Source organism: Pipistrellus kuhlii, unplaced genomic scaffold (genome assembly GCF_014108245.1).
Source record: "Pipistrellus kuhlii isolate mPipKuh1 unplaced genomic scaffold, mPipKuh1.p scaffold_m20_p_26, whole genome shotgun sequence".
NCBI classification, from domain to species: Eukaryota; Metazoa; Chordata; class Mammalia; order Chiroptera; family Vespertilionidae; genus Pipistrellus; species Pipistrellus kuhlii.
In genome coordinates this window covers 8,463,467-8,479,590 of record NW_023425525.1, presented here as the reverse complement: position 1 = coordinate 8,479,590, position 16,124 = coordinate 8,463,467, and the positions used below count along the sequence as shown (strand labels likewise).

Genomic DNA, 16,124 nt, shown 5'->3' with positions numbered 1-16,124 from the left:
TCTCTGGTTCCTAACAGCCGTGGCCACGCGGGCAGCCTGCGGTCCACATGGGAGACGGCCGGGCTCGGAACCAGGAGTCCCGGCTGAGAGCCACGGAGGCAGAGGCCGGGAAGGCCCTGGAGGCTGGCCCACCGGCGACGCTGGGCCTGGGAAGGAGCCGCCGGGGGACGGTGGCCGAGGGCCGCGCTCGCTGGGGGAGCTCGGGCAGGAGAAGTGATGGGAACGTCCTCCGCGCTTACACAGGCTCCTTGTGGAGAGAAGAGAGCAGCCTCGGAGGAGCCGGGGGCGGGGAAGGGGGGACCGATAAGCATCGCTGGCCCCGCGCCACGGGCCGCGCTCACAAGCAGCCGATCCCTGCAGCCTCCCAGCCTCGTGTTCGCCCAGCGGGACGAGAGCCTGCGTCAGCCGCGCGCGGAGGGACAGGCAGAGGGGACAATGGGAGGAAGCGGTAATTGCATCCTTAGGTGCAAACACGATGGGAATTCAGAAGTGGCTCAGATCTTAAAAGGGAGGCACATCTGCGGTTCACATTAGGGCGCTCGCAGGACGCCAAGGAGCAGCTTATGGCTTAAGAGATTTACAACTTTGGCAAATGCAGCTGCCCAGACCGCCCTCCGGGGGAATTCCCTGGAGGGCTGAGTGTAAGGAGTCCTTGAGAGCAGGTGGCTCACTGGGCAGGGCCGCACCGGGCCCCGGCTCCAGCCTGCTGTGTGCCCAAACCTCCTCCTCAGGCTCCCTTTTGGGGGGCTTGCACACGACGAGAGGTGTCCCCAGGATTCACAGCTTGAGACCCCAGCCCCCGGGACCTTAGAACGTGACTGTATTCGGATTAAGTTAAGCAAGCCCGTCAGGCTGGGCCCTAATCCAGGCTGACGGGACAGACAGAAGGACACCAGGGATGCGTGCGCTGAGGAGAGACCATGGGAGGACACGGGAGAAGGTGGCCGTCCTCAGAGGAAACCAAGTCTGCCCACGCCTCCATCTCAGACCTGCAGCGCCCAGAGCTGAGACAATGAACGTCAGCTGTGTAAGCCGCCCGTCTGTGGAGCTTTGTTATGGCAACCTGTGAAGCGAAATACAAGGACCCGGAGCATCTCAGACTCAGAGCCCCACGCAGAAAACACCAGCACAGCTGCCCTGGCGACGGCTGCAGAGGCCCGGCCTCCCTCTGGTGAACCCGGGGTCTCCAAGGCCCTGGAGCAGGGGCTGAATCACTGGAGCAGTTGCCTGAGCTCTGAGCTTCCCATGCTTCCTGGGTTTCCGAGCAACAAGCTGGGACAGGCCTTCCCGGGACTGACAGCTATCCACCCTAATGGGAAGGCTGTCCGTCGGGGGGCTGGGCAATGCTGGGCCCAGGAGAATTCTGCATGGACACCAGGCTGGTGGCAGGAGCAGGGATGCCAGGAGCAGGAGCAGAGCGAGGGGAGCCCGCATGGACTGGCCCAGGTACGGGAACTTACGAAGAGGGGCGTGGCCCTCCGCAGATTCTGGAGCCAAGGGCCGGCACAGGGCCGTCTAGTGCAATGGCCTGGCCTCGGGGTGTCCAGTTCACCCACTGACCGAGGAAGGGAACAGGAGCTCTGCCTGGTGCCAGCAAGGACTGCTTCTCCCACAGCAGGTCCCACCGACACGGCTGACCGAGAAGCAGAACAAGGGGTGTCTGCTGCAGAGCCCTCAGGGCAGATGGAAAATGTTGGCCAGAGAAAGAACAAAACAGGCCTGTGATGGGGGCCAGCCCAGACCCAGCGCCAGGGGCCAGGCCCAGTGCTCGGCTGCCTCTCGACTCCACCCTCCGGCCCAGCTCTCAGGGCAGAGGCTCTGCCACTGAGCGGCTCAGGTCGCCTGAGACCTGAGTCTGCGTTCTCACCCTTCCTTTCCAGTGCTCTGTCCCCTTGAGAGCCTGGGGGGCTGTAGATGGGGGGAGGGGGGAGAGAGGGAGGAGGCGGTACAAGAACCACCAACTGTGTTACTGGTGGGGAAACTGAGGCCGGGAGAGGAGAAGGGACTTGGGTCTTGCTGTCACAGAGCCAGTGGGTCAGGACTGTGTCCCCAGTGCCAACATCACGATATCTACCGTGGCCTGGAACACGTGACAGTCAGGCCGGCCAGGAGCCCTGAAACCCTCACCCTAAAGCTGACCCACATGTGCCTGAACATTTGAATGAAGAAATAAATGAATGAAGGAATGAATGAATGCAGGAATGAATCTGAGCAATTCCTTTGAACAATGACTCTGTCCAAGTGGCCTAGAGACGTGGCTGCAGCCTGCAGTCACAGCCATTCACCACAAAGCCAAGTCCAGGAGGCGGGCGGCGGCCAGTCAGCCTTGGACTAGCCGAGTGGCCTCGGGCAGGTCCCTGCCTCCCTCAGCCGTGTCCTCACTGGTAGCCAGGGGACTCGAGCAGGGGTCTCCGGGGATCTCCTGGGTTGTGAGTGAGTGTGCCTGGTCCATGACGCTGATATTTGAAACGCCTCTCTAAAATAGGCTGTAATTAACCGGGAGGACCCGACCACCACCTCTCCTCCACTGAGCTCTGAGGTGCCAGGCCCCAGAGGCACCCCCAAATCCCTCAGGGCCAGCTCCTGCCTGTCCTCCCAACAGACACTGCGCCCCCCCTCCCCGAGATTGCACTGCCCATTGCACTCACCCCCCCTCCCGCAACCACCTCTGGAGACAGCACCCTTCCAGTGGCAGCACTTCTGCGGCTTCTGAGGACACAACAGTGCCCGCGGCAGCTGTGGAACCGCTATGAGAGCCGGGGCATGGGAGTCAGGGAGCCCTCCTTCAAATCCAGCTGCTCACCAGTTGTCCCCTCTCCAAGCCTCAGTTTCCCCGCTTGAATATGGGTCCGATGGCGCCTCCTTCTAGTACAGGTTGCTGTGAGAACTGAGGGAGACGAACTGTATAAAGCATTTGGCATATGGTAACTATCACTTCCTTTCTCCTACAATAACAGCAATAATAACAACAACCAGAAAACAATGAGAGGTCACGATTCCTCAACCTCAACCTTTTGTATGACGGCCAAGCCCCAGTGTAAACAGGCCTCCGCGGGCAGTGGAGCCCTGAGCATCGGAGAAGGGATCGGGCAGAGCGGATGCGAGTTTTCCCAGAAAGGCTGAGGAAGTGGCCCCTCTGCCACCTGCACCGGGGACTTCAGCGAAGTGCTGTCCCTCCCTGATGGAAAAACATGTATAAAAATACAACCACCTCGGAGTGCTGTTGCAATAAGGTGGAGCCATAGAAAGGCCTGGCAGATGGCAGGCACCCCCACAGGAGCTGGGAGGGAGGGGCGGAGGGAGGAAGCGGCTGAGGGAGGGGAGGAGAGGACTGGGAGGCCCGGTGTGTGGAAGAGGGAAGAGAAAGCGGAGAAGCCTAAGCCCGTCCCCAGCGGCCCTTCTCCTCCCCACCCGCCCATGCTCCACCTGCGGCACCTCCCTCCCCAGGCAGACCGGGTACAATTATTCCCCGCAAACCCCACTGGTCTACAACCCCTCCCCCACGCCCCTCAGGGCCCTGCGAAACATCACTCCCCCTCAGGGGACGCCTCCTCACCCCAGCACACGTGCCCCATCTCTCGGTCACGTCCCCTTCCAACGACTAGCCCCAAGCTGCTCTTCCGTCTGCCTTCCCTCCTGGAGCAGGACGCACGGCAGGGTTACCATGTCTCATCTGGCCCCTGGGTGCCAGAACTGGGCCCTAAGCCTCAGGTGCCCAGGCAGGCTCTCACTCCTGTGCGCCTGCCCCACCCATCCCGGGAGAAGCTGCAGGGAAGGCCCTGGTGGAACAGCCTTCAGAGGCCGGGAGGTGCGCAGAGGCAGGCGAAAGAAGCTTCACACCATGGAGCGGAGGCTGGTCTGGGCCAGAAGTCTCCCAATGGGCTCTCACCTCCCCTGCTTCCCAGGCCTGTCCTCTCTGTCTGGCCACCCAAACCCTCATGGAACAAGGAGGTATGGCCCTTGGATGAGTGGGTAAGGGTGTTGGGTGCACTGAGTACTGGGGGACACTCTCAGCTCTGCCACTAACCCTGGTGTGACCCAGGCTTGGTCGCCCTTAGTTGCCAAGCGGGGGGGTCCCCCCACTCAGCCTTTGGTCTCAGGACCTGTGGGAGACGTAGGCGTCAGCCATGCCACCTGCCGCTCCTGGCTGTGGCTCGCCGTCCTGGCAGCCTGGAGCAGCCCTGCCTGGGCCCAGATGTGTTGGCTGAGATTAAATGGAGAGTGAGAAACCGGGACACGCATCGGGCCCAATGGGCCTAAGGTAAGGTGACCAGACGTCCCGCTTTTGGCGGGACAGCCCCGATTTTTAACAATTTGTCCCGCATCCCTCTGCGTTAATTGGGACTTTTTTTTAAAAATGCTGTGGGACGCGGGACAAATTGTTAAAAATCGGGACTGTCCCGCCAAAAGCAGGACGTCTGGTCACCTTAAGTTTGGGTCTATCTCCCGCCCTCCAGTCTTTGAGACACATTTGCTGGAAGTGCTCATGGCCTCACCCTAACGTGAACAGAGTTGACGCTGATTTGGGATTCACTGGGGAAGTTCCCCAGCTGGAGTCAAAGGGGCAGGCGGGCCCCTAACCCTCTCTCGGGTTCCAGGTGAGGACCCGGGCGGAGGCCTCGTCATTCCGCTGGAAGTCAGTGGGTGTGAGAGGGCGGAGGAGAAAGCAGACACACATCCTCTCTGTCCTCTCCCATCAGTAGGAACGTGGGACCACCAATCCCCTGGGATCCTCGGCAAGAACAGCCCCTGCTCAAAGCCTGACGCTGCAGACCACGCCACCCCTGGGAGTCTGTGGGGCCTCCTCCAGGGCCCAACCGGGCCCAGCCCCACACTCCCTCTGCTCTGCTGGTACCGCCCAAACCCCCATCCCGACCCGCCAGCGTCTCTTCCCAGCCCGGGTGGGAGCCCTCTGCTTTCCCAGCCCGTGTTCACATGCCCACGATGGGTGGGACCCAGGCCTGGCCGAGGTAAGGCGTCAGGCATGGGGCACGGGTCCCGGCAGGCAGAGGGGCTGGAGAAAGGGGGCCCCACCACGCAGGAGGGGCCCCCGAGGACACCGCTGAGACAGGAAGGAAGATAAAGGGACAGAAGGAGGGACCTCAGGTCCCAAAGACGCCGTCTGGTTCCTGGGTCCAGCCTCCCGAAAGCCCGGAGTCTTTGATACGGCCCGTCAACAGCGCCCTTTGCTGCTGAGTCTCTGTCGCCACCAGTGCACCACCAGCTCTGGGCTGGCTTTCACGTCAGGGCCATTTGCACAAAGAAGCAAACTGTGCTGCTCTGCTGCTGTGTTTCCTCTTGGGCACAATCAGAGCCGGAGCGGCCAGGGTGCACACGCGGCCTCACCCTCCCTGCCGGCTGTGCGTCCAAAGCGGCTCCAGCACATGACAAACCGCCCTCTATTTGGGGTTCCCAGCACGGCCTTGGGCAGCCGCGCTGCCACTGTAACAAATGCCAAGGGTCCACTCCATGAAAAGCTTCTCTTCACAAGCTGTGCCCCCCGCCCCCTGGCCCGCGCCGCCCGGCGGGCACCGCCCAAGCCCCCTGCCCTTGCCAAGCCACGTCACCCCTGACTCCCGGGGCACTGAGCGCCCGCACTGTGCAGGCCTGGCGGGGAGCGGCCCTGACCCAGGGCCCCGAGCACCCCTGGGGCGAGGGAGAGCGTGCGGTTTGGAAGGGGGAGCGAGGGGAACACCAGAGCCTGCTGAGATGTTCTGTAAGCAACTCGGATCGGAGGAAAGAAAGGAGAGGCTTGAAATCAAGTGGAAAAATAAAACCTTCGCAAGCCTTCCCCGAGGCCCGGAATAAACAACAGTCCGAGGCCAGCTTTCTCCTGCACTGCAGCCGCTGGCCGAGGTGAAGGGCCGGCTGCAGGCCGGGGCTGGGGACAGCCGGGGCAGGAGGTGCTGGCCGTGGTGGGAGGCCTGCCCCGGCCTCAGGCATGGGTCTGAGAGCCTTGCTAGGAGGGAGAGGTGGCCACACCTCAGCCTCACACCCATACACTACATACATTCACACACACACATACCGTTAGACACACATACCCTTACACACACACTGATTTTTAGAGAGAGTGGAGGGGAGGGGGAGAGACAGAGGGAGAAGAAACATCAATGTGAGAGAGACATGTCCACAACACTCACATGTACATACACCCACACATATACACTCACACACATACACACACAATCAAGTCACTTTCCCACGATCTCAAACATACCCAGCCGACAGCCTCACCACCTCTCATCCACACGCAGGCTCACACACACACACACACACACACACACACACACACAGGTCTGTGCAGGTCTGGGAGGGTTTCTGGCCCATGCTCCGCCTCTCCCTGGGCTCCAAGGAGATGTCCCTCCGCCCGACAGGAAGGACATCACAGATGCCCCTGGAAGGGCCTCGAAGGCTCTGGCACAGCTGAATCTGACCCCAGAGTGGGAAGCCCTTGGCGACCACCTGGCCCAGCCGTGTTCAAACTGCTTCCGTGGTGGGGGCTTCTCCGCAGTAGGGTCTCAGAGAGGCACCGGAGGGAGGCGAGGGGTGCGGGGGGGGGGGGGGAAGCAGCAGGACCTCCTCCTGACCCCTCCACTGTCCTAGGGCAGCTTAGCAGCATCTGCTATATGCAATGAGCTTCAGCTTTGGGATACAGTTTCCTTAGAAAAAAATCTATTTCTTTTCACCACAAAAAGAGACTAAGAGGCACTAGCCCAAACTCCGGTTAGTGACGACAAAGCTAGGGCGCAGGCAGGCCAGCCACACGGCTCGTGGGCAACAGAGCGAAGATGGGGACCAGGCCCCGCAGCTGCAGCGCAGCCAGTGAGGGGGCACCTCCTTCTGTGTGCCCTGCCACCCCCCAGGCTCCCAGACACGCCCTCAGCCTGTGCCGGGGACGTTCCCCTGGTGCCCACAGGTCTACAGAGGAAGGCCAGCCCCCGGCAGGCAGGCAGGACGAGGTGGGTGTGGGTCTCCACGGTCCCGGGACCGTCACCACTGCCGAGCGGATCTCAGCCAGCTCTGGACCAGGCCTGGCACCCCTCCCGAGCCCGGAAACCAGAGGCTCCGAGGGGCACGCCACGTGACGGCCCGCGAGGGGCGTGGGCCATTCCAGGAGGCCCTCCCCAGAGACCAAGGCGAGAACAGCTTCTTCAGAAGACCCCGCAGCAATGCCAGCAATGCTCAGGCTATTTTAAGTAACTTCAGCGTGATCCTTACAGGCTCTGGGCAGCGTGTGCTGTTCAGGCTCCTCCTGCCCCCCTGCCAGGCCTGTCTTTCCCCGCAGGAAGCCCTGTCTCTGGCAGCCTATAGGGGGGGGGGGGGGGTCATGAGGGGTTAGGCAGGCATCCTGGGACTGCTCGGGGAGGGAGCCTGGTCTGGACTGGAGAAGGCCTGCCCGTGCCCCACCTGATGTTCTCAGGCCGCCTAAGTCAGCTTTCATTTGTCGTTAATCCTCACTCAAGGACACTTTCCCATTGAGGAAGAGGGAGAGGAGGAGAGGGGAGGGAAGGGGAGGGGAGGGAAGGGGAGGGGGAGAGACATAAGGAGAAGCATCCATGTGAGAGAGACGCATAGGTTGGTTTCCTTCCGCATGGGCCCTGACAGGCTGGCGATTAAGCCTGCAACCGAGGTACAGTAGCCCTTGACTAGAATCGAACCCGGGACCCTTCAGTCCACGGCCAGCGCTCTATCCACTGAACCTGACTGGCTAGAACTAAAAGGCATCTTGAACTTAAACACACAGGAGAGAGTCGGCGTCCTCTCCACACCTCTGGGGGGCGCTTTCCAGGGCAGGGACGGTCCTCCCACCGCCCTCTCCTGCTCCCTCTGAGGGACAGCACACGGCGCCCAGGGCCCTGCGCCACTAGAAAGGGCCTGGCAGGGTGACCACAGCCGCATGTGCACCCATCACCCACCGCAGGACTCCCTGTGGCCGTGGCTCCACCACCAGGGACCAAGAAGACTGGGTACAGCGGAGACAGGGTCAGAGGGCACGGCCGTTATCCAGGCTTGCTACCCAGTGGGACCCTGCCAGCACACATTGACTTCTCCATTTAATCTTGGGAAGCAGGAATTATCACCCCCTTTCACAGACAAACTCGGGTTCAGAGGGTTATAGAGTCAGGCCTGAAACCAAGCCTGTTTGTTCCCAAGTCCAGGCCCTTACACAGCAAACCGAAGAGGCCTGTCCGGGCTCAGGCTGCCTGGTTGAGCCACTGGCCTCCCAGCCCTCACTTCTTCACCCGAAAGCAGGAGGGGACAGTCGTCACAGCGTGTGCCCAGCAGCGTTGCTGTGAGGATGACAAGCTTCACGTGTGGGTTAGAGCAGAGGGAGAAACATCACAGTGTGGATGCCCAGAGCGTGTCCGTGTGCTGTCTTCTTAGGAAAGGGGAAGGGGCGGCCGTGGGAGTCAGACAGCCTGGTCAGCTCCGCTGAGTCCCACACCAGAGCAGGTCTCTCCGCCAGTCCTCCTGGCAGGCAGGGCCAGGCTGGCCAACGCTGCCCCGGAGACCTCAAAACCACCGGCCTCCAGGGCCCAGGAAGGTCCTCAGGGGCGTGAAGCGAGGGGACTGTCAGTAACAGGCTCTCCGCCCTGCTCTGGAACCAGAGGGGACTGCAGCTGGGTCACACGTGTGCCTGCCTGTCTGTGTGCATGTGTGTACATGTCTTCTGTATGTGTGCCTGTGTGTGAGTGCCTGCAGTGAAGAGGAAGGGGTTTGGTAGGGCTGTAACTTCAGGTCCATCAGCATGAGCTTCTGCAGGCTCAGCAAGGCAGCTTCCCCACACGTGTGCCCAATGCCCACAGGTGCCCGGCCCGCCCGACGCAGGTGGAGGGGCAGGAGGGGCAAAAGTAGCCTCGGGGGCCAGCACTGGACAATGTGGATGAACAGCAGCCTGGAGGGCGGGCCTGGAGTCTCTGCAGCCAGACAGATGCCAGAGCCGCTCCCTGCAGGAGGCGTGTAAACAGGGTGCCAGCTCCAGGCTGGGAGTCAGGGCCTAGACCCCCGGAGCTAAAGAGGCCGCTGTATAGGTGGGGAAACTGAGGCTGGGGGGGCTCACACTGCCAGATGTCACAGGCCTGGCCCCTCTGAAAGCTCAGCTTCTGGTCAGTGAGGGCCAGGTTTCCACCACTGCCGGAGACACCCTTCCCCACCCCATCAGCCCAGGGTCAGCAGACCTGGTCTGGGGAGGGGGTGGTGCAGCTCATGGTCTCGATGCACGTGAGCCGGGCCAGGAATGAGCCCTATCATCCTGGCAGGATTAGGAGGAAATGCCATTAGAAAACGCTGAGCACACCTGTTAATGAGGTCAGCAGCAGCAGGCGGCTGGCGGCACCAGGCCTCAGCGCCCTCCGTCCTCCTCCCAACAGCACCGAGGCCTCAGGGGCGGGGACCGGCCCAGGCCCAAGCCCCACCTCAGGAGCAAGTGTCTCCTTCTTCCTGGGCCCCCTCCCGCCCAGCCTGGGCACCACACGGCAACGCTTTCAGACGCCCCACATCCCGGGCCCAGCTGCTCAGGGTTAATCCCAAATCCTCCCCACACCAAGCACCCCGAAGTGGAAATGCATTCCCCCGTCACCACGCCTCAGGGCCGCTCTCTGCGTGGAAGTGAACGTGGCAGTGGATGGAACCCCCCAAGATATTAATGTGTCAGTAAGCTGAACTCTCCTGGTGACATATGCCCAGTGACGGGCATGGGTGAGAAGTCTAGAGAGCTCCTAGGATTGAGCTTGATGGAGGCCAGCTCGGAGGCTGCAGGAGATAAGGATGCCTGGAGTCGGGACCCAGCCTTCCGCCCCCTCTGCCTGCCAAGTCCCCGTGTGCAGTTTCTGAGTGCCCCACCATCTCAGAGCTAGCTAGACCCGAGCCCTCCCGAGCCCTCCCGAGCCCTGCAGCCTGCAGATTGCCTTGGCCTAGGGTGAGCCCCTCTTCCCCGGAGCTCTTGGGCCCTCGGTCACCTCCCAGGATCAGACTCAATTGTCCATCCCTGCACATGTCCCAGGGGAGTCCACGTGGCTGTGAAGTGTGCCCAGGGAACTCTCGGGTTACCCTCACTACTCTGCACATGCAGGCAGACGGAAAAAAGAAGGCAGCACTGAACGCACATGCATGTAGAGAACACACTGCTCTCTCCTCCGTCGGCCTTCATTCATCCTCCCGCCAGGCTCACAAAGGAAGCACCCACTGCGCCAATCGCCACCCTGCGCTCTGGGGAGACGCAGTGAATAATTCAGACAGCCTCCAGGAGGAGAGGGAGGAAGATACTCACAGCTCAGTGGACCGGGACAAGATGGCAGACAGGGTGAGCAGGATGCATCCAAAGGGGCCCACTTCGAACTGGGAAGAGGAAAAAGGAATGAGCACCCATTAGGTCTGCACCTTCCTCCTCTCACTTCTGGGGGCCACAGCCCGACCCTGAGCCAGCTGCCTCCAGCCGGCCCAGAGGTGGCTGGTGGCCCCAAGGCAGACCCCTCAGGAGTGAGGACGATGGGAGCAGACACAGTGCCCACCCAGGACCACACCTCGACCTCCAGGTCCTGGAGGCTCAGGACACAGCAGCGGCAGGAGCAGCCTCTGCTGCCAATGCCAGAGCCGTCCCGTGAGGACTGCTATCCCTGCCCTCACCCTGTGAGGACATTGGGCTCAGAAACTGCAAGTGGCAGGCCATGCAGCCGGAGAGCAGCCGGCGGGCTTGCGGGCTTCGGCTGGTTTCAAACCCCTTACTCCACAGAGAGCAGCAGAGAGCGGGCTGGGCAGAGTCGGGTTGGAGGGCAGTGAGGCGGTCTGGGCAAGAGCAAGGGCAGATCCGGTCTTTTAAAGCTTTTGTATTTCCTTCCTCGTGGATTATCTGGATTAACTGTTATTTTTTAGGTACTGCATTACAATGTTATCTATGCTGATGACTGAGGTTTGGGGTACCCCTCAAATTTTGCACCCAAGGGGAGCACCTTACTTGTCTCCCTGGTTTGGAGCCACGGCTTCGAGCTGGGCTACCTGGTAGAGATCCCAGCTCTGCCACTCCTAGTCATGTGGCCACAGGGACATTTCCCAACTGCTCTGCCCCGTCTTCTCCTCTGTAAGCAAGGATACAGACCATAGGACCTACACTCGCCAGTCATTGTGAAGACTAAGTGAGATCATCCTTGCAAAGCCCCTGGACCAGGCCCAGCACTGCACACCTGTCCAGGGAGCCCCGCGGGCACCGTCCCCTGGGCTGGACCATGGCACCTGGGCTCCCTACAAAAATGCCATCCCTTCGCTGAAAATCAGGGTGAGGACCTCACTCCTCCCACTTTGGTGACGATTCCACGTCTGTGAACTGTTGTCGAAGTTGCTGCCCATTAAAATAGCCAGTTCTTTACATGGGATCAGTTTGTTTCTGGACTTATAACCAGAAGGAAAAAAAGAAAAAAGAAAAAAGAAAAAAAAGGAAAAAAAAAAAGCTTGTTTTCCCGGAACAATGAGAATTATAGAATTTATCATATCTCCATTTTGCCTTCGTGCCACGAAGCTCAGAGCCAAATATGGTCCTCAAGTGTGGTAACTATTTTAGCCCAAGTTTTTGATAAAATTATCTCTTCTTTTTCTCAAAATATAGTCTTTACTTCCGTCCACTAATTCAATTAGTCATTCAAAAAAAGGTACCACGTGAAAAAGCAAGAGGCTGCTCCCTGCTACGGGTGCCCTGTGCACAGGGGGCACAGACCTGCCCTCCGGAGAGGTAACCCGGGGAAGAAGGACAAGACGCGTCGGGAGGTGAGGGAGGGGCCCTGCTCCTCTGGGAACACAGGCAGGTTCCCCTGGAGACACACGGGAAGGGCCTGCACTACAGACGTCGAGTTTGGGGAAGGAGGGAGTGTCCAGAAAGGCTTTCTGGAGACAAGTGGTGTCCGAACAGAAACCTCAGGGACGAGGCGGAACCAGAAGAGGAGGGAGAGCTGTCCTGCACGAGAGGAGAGGCCCAGCAAAGGCCTGGAGGCAGGGGACGGGTCGCCGCGGTTACTGGGGGAACACAGAAAGGCCCTCGGACGTCACTCCGCAGTAAGGCATTTTCCATCTGGGTTTGCAGTAGAGGTGGAAGAAATGAGTCAACAGCCTCGTCCTAATCCTGTGATACCCGGCCAGTCCCACACTTCTGCTGTCCTCTGTCTCCATGTGCAAAACGAGGACACGCACACCTCCTCCAGACGCCGTGACCTGGCACAGAGCAGGGCTGAGTCCTTGCCGAGGGACAGGCCTGGTGGACGTGGGCCCCCTGCGCCCTTGTCACTGCTCTACCACAGGCCTGCATGCTTCCTTAGGGAGTGACAAAGCTCTCCCAGCCGCAGTTTCCCCTCCTGAAACGCCTGCCCGCTTCTGCCTGGGGCTTGCACATCGCCTTGACAGGCCTGCAGAGGCCGTCTCCTCGCAGGACCGTGACGAAGGGGACACAGAAGCCACTGGGAAATCACGCACTCACGGGAAGAACTATCGTTCCACTCCGACCAACCGTGTCCAGTCCTGGAACACCCAGAAGGGCCTTGCCGGGCCCTGGCCGCGGCCTCCTGTGCCCTGTCAGACCAGACCACGGCCTGGAGGGAACGCCGCCCCCTGGGCTCCTGCCGGAACATAACTGAATGGCACCAATGTCCGATTTAAGTTTTTTGTTCTTTTGTGTTGTTTTTTTTTTTTTTTTTTTGGGGGGGGGGGTTGTGTGGTTTTTTTAAAAAAAACATTGATTCAAATTATCTCATCAAATTCAAGCTGCCAAGACAGGGGAGACGGCAGGGCCAGGCGCCTTCCCTGAAAGGCCGGAAACCATGGCCGGGGCCAGGAGCACGGCCGTCCCGCCGGGGAAGGCCATTCCCGTGCTGCTGGGGCCGCAGACACCCAAGCCCACCGGAGCCCCACTCGGAGGAGGGCGGAGGCACCCCCAGCTCGCCGGGACCGGCCAGACACCCCGCCGTAATGAAAGCACAGCGAGGAGGCTATTGATTTGGGCAGAGACGGCTCGGTGTCGGTTTCCAGGCCTGGCACAAGGAAGCCCTCTCGGGCGCAGGCCGTGAAAAATGAATTTGGTGAGGGCTGTGCTGAGGCAGCTCAGCGGCTTCCAGCAAAAACATAAGTTAAACTGCAGGGGACACCGGGCCTTCTGGAGAGGAGGGCCAGCTATCGACCGCGTGCACCCAGGGACCAGAGTGGGCATGGGGGGAGGGGGTCTGCCCAGAGGCTGGCAGAGGAAGGCGCCCCTCCCCCGCGTAGGCCCCACACTCTGAACCTTCACAGCCAGTCTGGCTGGGGCTTCCTGGGGCTTCCTGGGGGTACAGGCCCCACTCACACTCAAGAATGTAGACCTTGGTGCTGAGGGTCACCAGGGGCCATCAGTGGGCAGTGAGGGGGCCTCAGATGCTAGGGTCATGTGATCAGTACCCCAGGGCCCGTCCCACTCACTGGCAAAGGGTTCTTTGCTTCTGGAGGTGTCTGCTTCCCCTCAGACAGAGAGGTAGCTCTCAAAGACACCGTCAAATGGCTGCTTCCCTCCACTCGAACCCCACTCCATCCCCCGCAGCAGCCCCCACAGAGCCTCACGCTGAACCTGGCAGCCACGGCCAGCCTCCAGGAAGCATGGCGGGCCTGGGTCCCTGCTCCCCAAGCCCACTCTCCAGCAGCTCCTCCCTACCCTCTACCCACCACCCCCAGCGCCGCCCAGGATGGTGTGAGGGGGACAACGCCAGTTCACCAGCATCTCCTCTAGAAACAAAGTAGAAGGCTTAGCAACGCACACCCCACACACTAAACCACCGCGCGTACCTGATGGATGGTCTGCTGGAGAAAAGCCACCAGCTCCTCATAGCAGGTCACATCGTGCAGTATGAGCTGAGGAGACACAAACACAGAGTGAACCGCCAAGCCAGGAGCCTGAGGAGCACCTGGGGGGTGGCGGGGAGGCCGCGGGTGGGGACTGGGGGGCAAGTGTCCTGTCCAAATCGCCACTCAGGCCAGGTCTAGGCCCGGGAGGCAGCGCCCTGAGTGAAGTGGAAAGCAGCAGTGAGTTTCTTTTGCTTTCTCAGGCAGGTCAGGAAGAGTCGCTTTTAGAGAAAACATCCAACAAAGTGAGACCCTTCCTCAGGCACCCAGACCAGGTCACGTGAAACCGCTCGGTAAAGCGAAGCCCCCACAGTGACACCCTCCTGCTAGGGGAGCTCTGGTCTTGGTATGGCCTCGGTGTCACAGGCTGCCCATCTGGCAAGAGCCCACCCCCAAGCTCCCACTGCCCCCAATAACGCCCCCCCCCCCAGCCCCAGCCCCAGCCCCAGCCCCAGCCCCAGGGGGAGGCTCTGCTGGCGGGGCCACAGGGAGGGCTGGCCCTCCCAGTGAGGAAGGATTTACTTATATGAAAGGAGACCATGCCCAAACCAAGCCAAGGGTTGCGTGATAATTTTCCAGAAAGCCGTACTGTTTCTAAGACTCCATCTGCTTTGTATTTCCCTGTTGGAATGAACTGCTGTGTTCCCGAAGCCCTAAAAAGGAAATGGAGACACATGAGCCCAGTGTGTGGAAAAAGACATGACCCTGAGCCAGGCCAAGTCCACATGTGCCATTCAATGAGGGTGAGGAGGGGGCGGGGGGGGGGGCCTTCCGGGGAGAGAAGGAGCCAAAGTGTTCTCGCTTTTCCCCACGAGGCTGCCCCATGGAGCGCCACTAACAGATGAAAGGAGGGGAGGGGAGGGGATGGAAAGAAGACAGCAGGAGAGCTTGGCATGGCCAAACCCAGTCCTGGCAGGAGGAAGTGGGCCTGTCACCACAGCTGGCACACAGTCCCACACGAAGGGAGGCTGGCTCGCCCTTCGTGCTCAGGGGCGTCTGGAATCCCAGCCTCTGAGGCTCCCACCAACCCGCCATAGAGTTTTCACAGCATCCCGGGTGCGTTGCCCAGTGAGCAGGGCCTAGAGCTGGGCTGGGGGCCGGGGCCCATGTGCCATTAGCCAGCTGTGTAGCCGTGGGCCAGCCACTGCCCTCTCTGGGCTTCTCTCCCAGTCTGTACACCAGGAAGAAACTGAATGTTTGCCCCACTGTTCTCAGGGCTGCCAGGAGATGCTAAGGGCCAGGGTTAGTACGTTAACTGGAACGTGGGACCAAGGACGAGCACTCCGTAGGATCAGTAAGAATAACAGTAATACCTGCACTGACATGGCACTTAGTAAGTGTGGGGCATTGTACTGAGCATTCCACATTAATTTGTTGTTATTTATCATTTATCTATGTGGATTTCTGACTTACACGGATAAATTATCATTTGTTATACATCGTTTGATTTATTATATTGGCTCATTTAATTCCCTCATAGTCACCAGTTATGTAATCATCATCACCCCCATTTTCCAGATGAGTCAATGGATGAGGCCAGAGAGGTTGAGTCAGCTGCCCAAGGTCAAACAGCCAATGAGTGACAGAGCTGGGAAAAGGAAGCCTGCCACAGTGCTGGGCCCCAGTGATGCTTCCATCAGACCGGGCATCCGTGTGGGTGATGAGGATGGCACCTCCACCCAGGGCAGGAGGGAGGGAGCAGGAAGACCCTGTTGGCTCCACCATCGACCACTCACCTGAGTCCCCTCATCAGAGGGACCCACGTGACAGAACAAACAGAGCGGGCTTTGGGGATTGGGGGAGGATACAAAAGGGGGGTGGTGGTGACTGGGTCAATCCAAGGGTTGTTTTCCGAGGCTTCTGGGTCAGAAAATTATAGAGGGGAACAGGTGCGGGTCAGAGGTTTTCTCAGGCAGGCAGCACCCCCGGAGCTCCCGGGCACGGGGGCCAGGCAGGCAGATCTGGCCTGTCCTGAGATGAGATGGAGCCCCCCTCCCCCCGCTCGCCCAAGGCAGGGCTGCCCAGCGCATCCACTGGCTCTCCGGCTGGTCTCAGGCAGGGTCTGGGAGGACACACAGCCAGCTTCACAACAGCTGAGCCAGCCCCAGGTTAAGTGGTAGCAGCACGGCCCCGGGAAGACTTACAGTGTGACCACGGCTCTCTCGCGGCCCCCGGCCCGCCACAGGATGTCCGCGATGGCCAGCGCCAGGCAGTGGGTCCTGTGCGCGTTGGAAGGGTGCAGCTGCCTGAGGAGGAAAGGAGCGTGTTTGTGT

At 60.3% G+C, this 16,124-nt stretch overlaps 1 protein-coding gene across 1 annotated transcript in view; it reads right to left on the bottom strand.

Annotated features, from left to right (window-relative positions):
• The window catches only part of MINDY4 (MINDY lysine 48 deubiquitinase 4), an 85,691-nt gene that overhangs the window by 16,589 nt on the left and 52,978 nt on the right, over positions 1 to 16,124 (bottom strand). Inside the window, exons 10-13 of the mRNA XM_036453803.2 lie at positions 15,996 to 16,097; positions 14,441 to 14,504; positions 13,795 to 13,860; positions 10,274 to 10,341 (exon numbers count right to left, since the gene is read on the bottom strand). Coding sequence (XP_036309696.1) covers positions 10,274 to 10,341; positions 13,795 to 13,860; positions 14,441 to 14,504; positions 15,996 to 16,097 — 300 coding nt within the window. The remainder of the gene's footprint in view (positions 1 to 10,273; positions 10,342 to 13,794; positions 13,861 to 14,440; positions 14,505 to 15,995; positions 16,098 to 16,124) is intronic.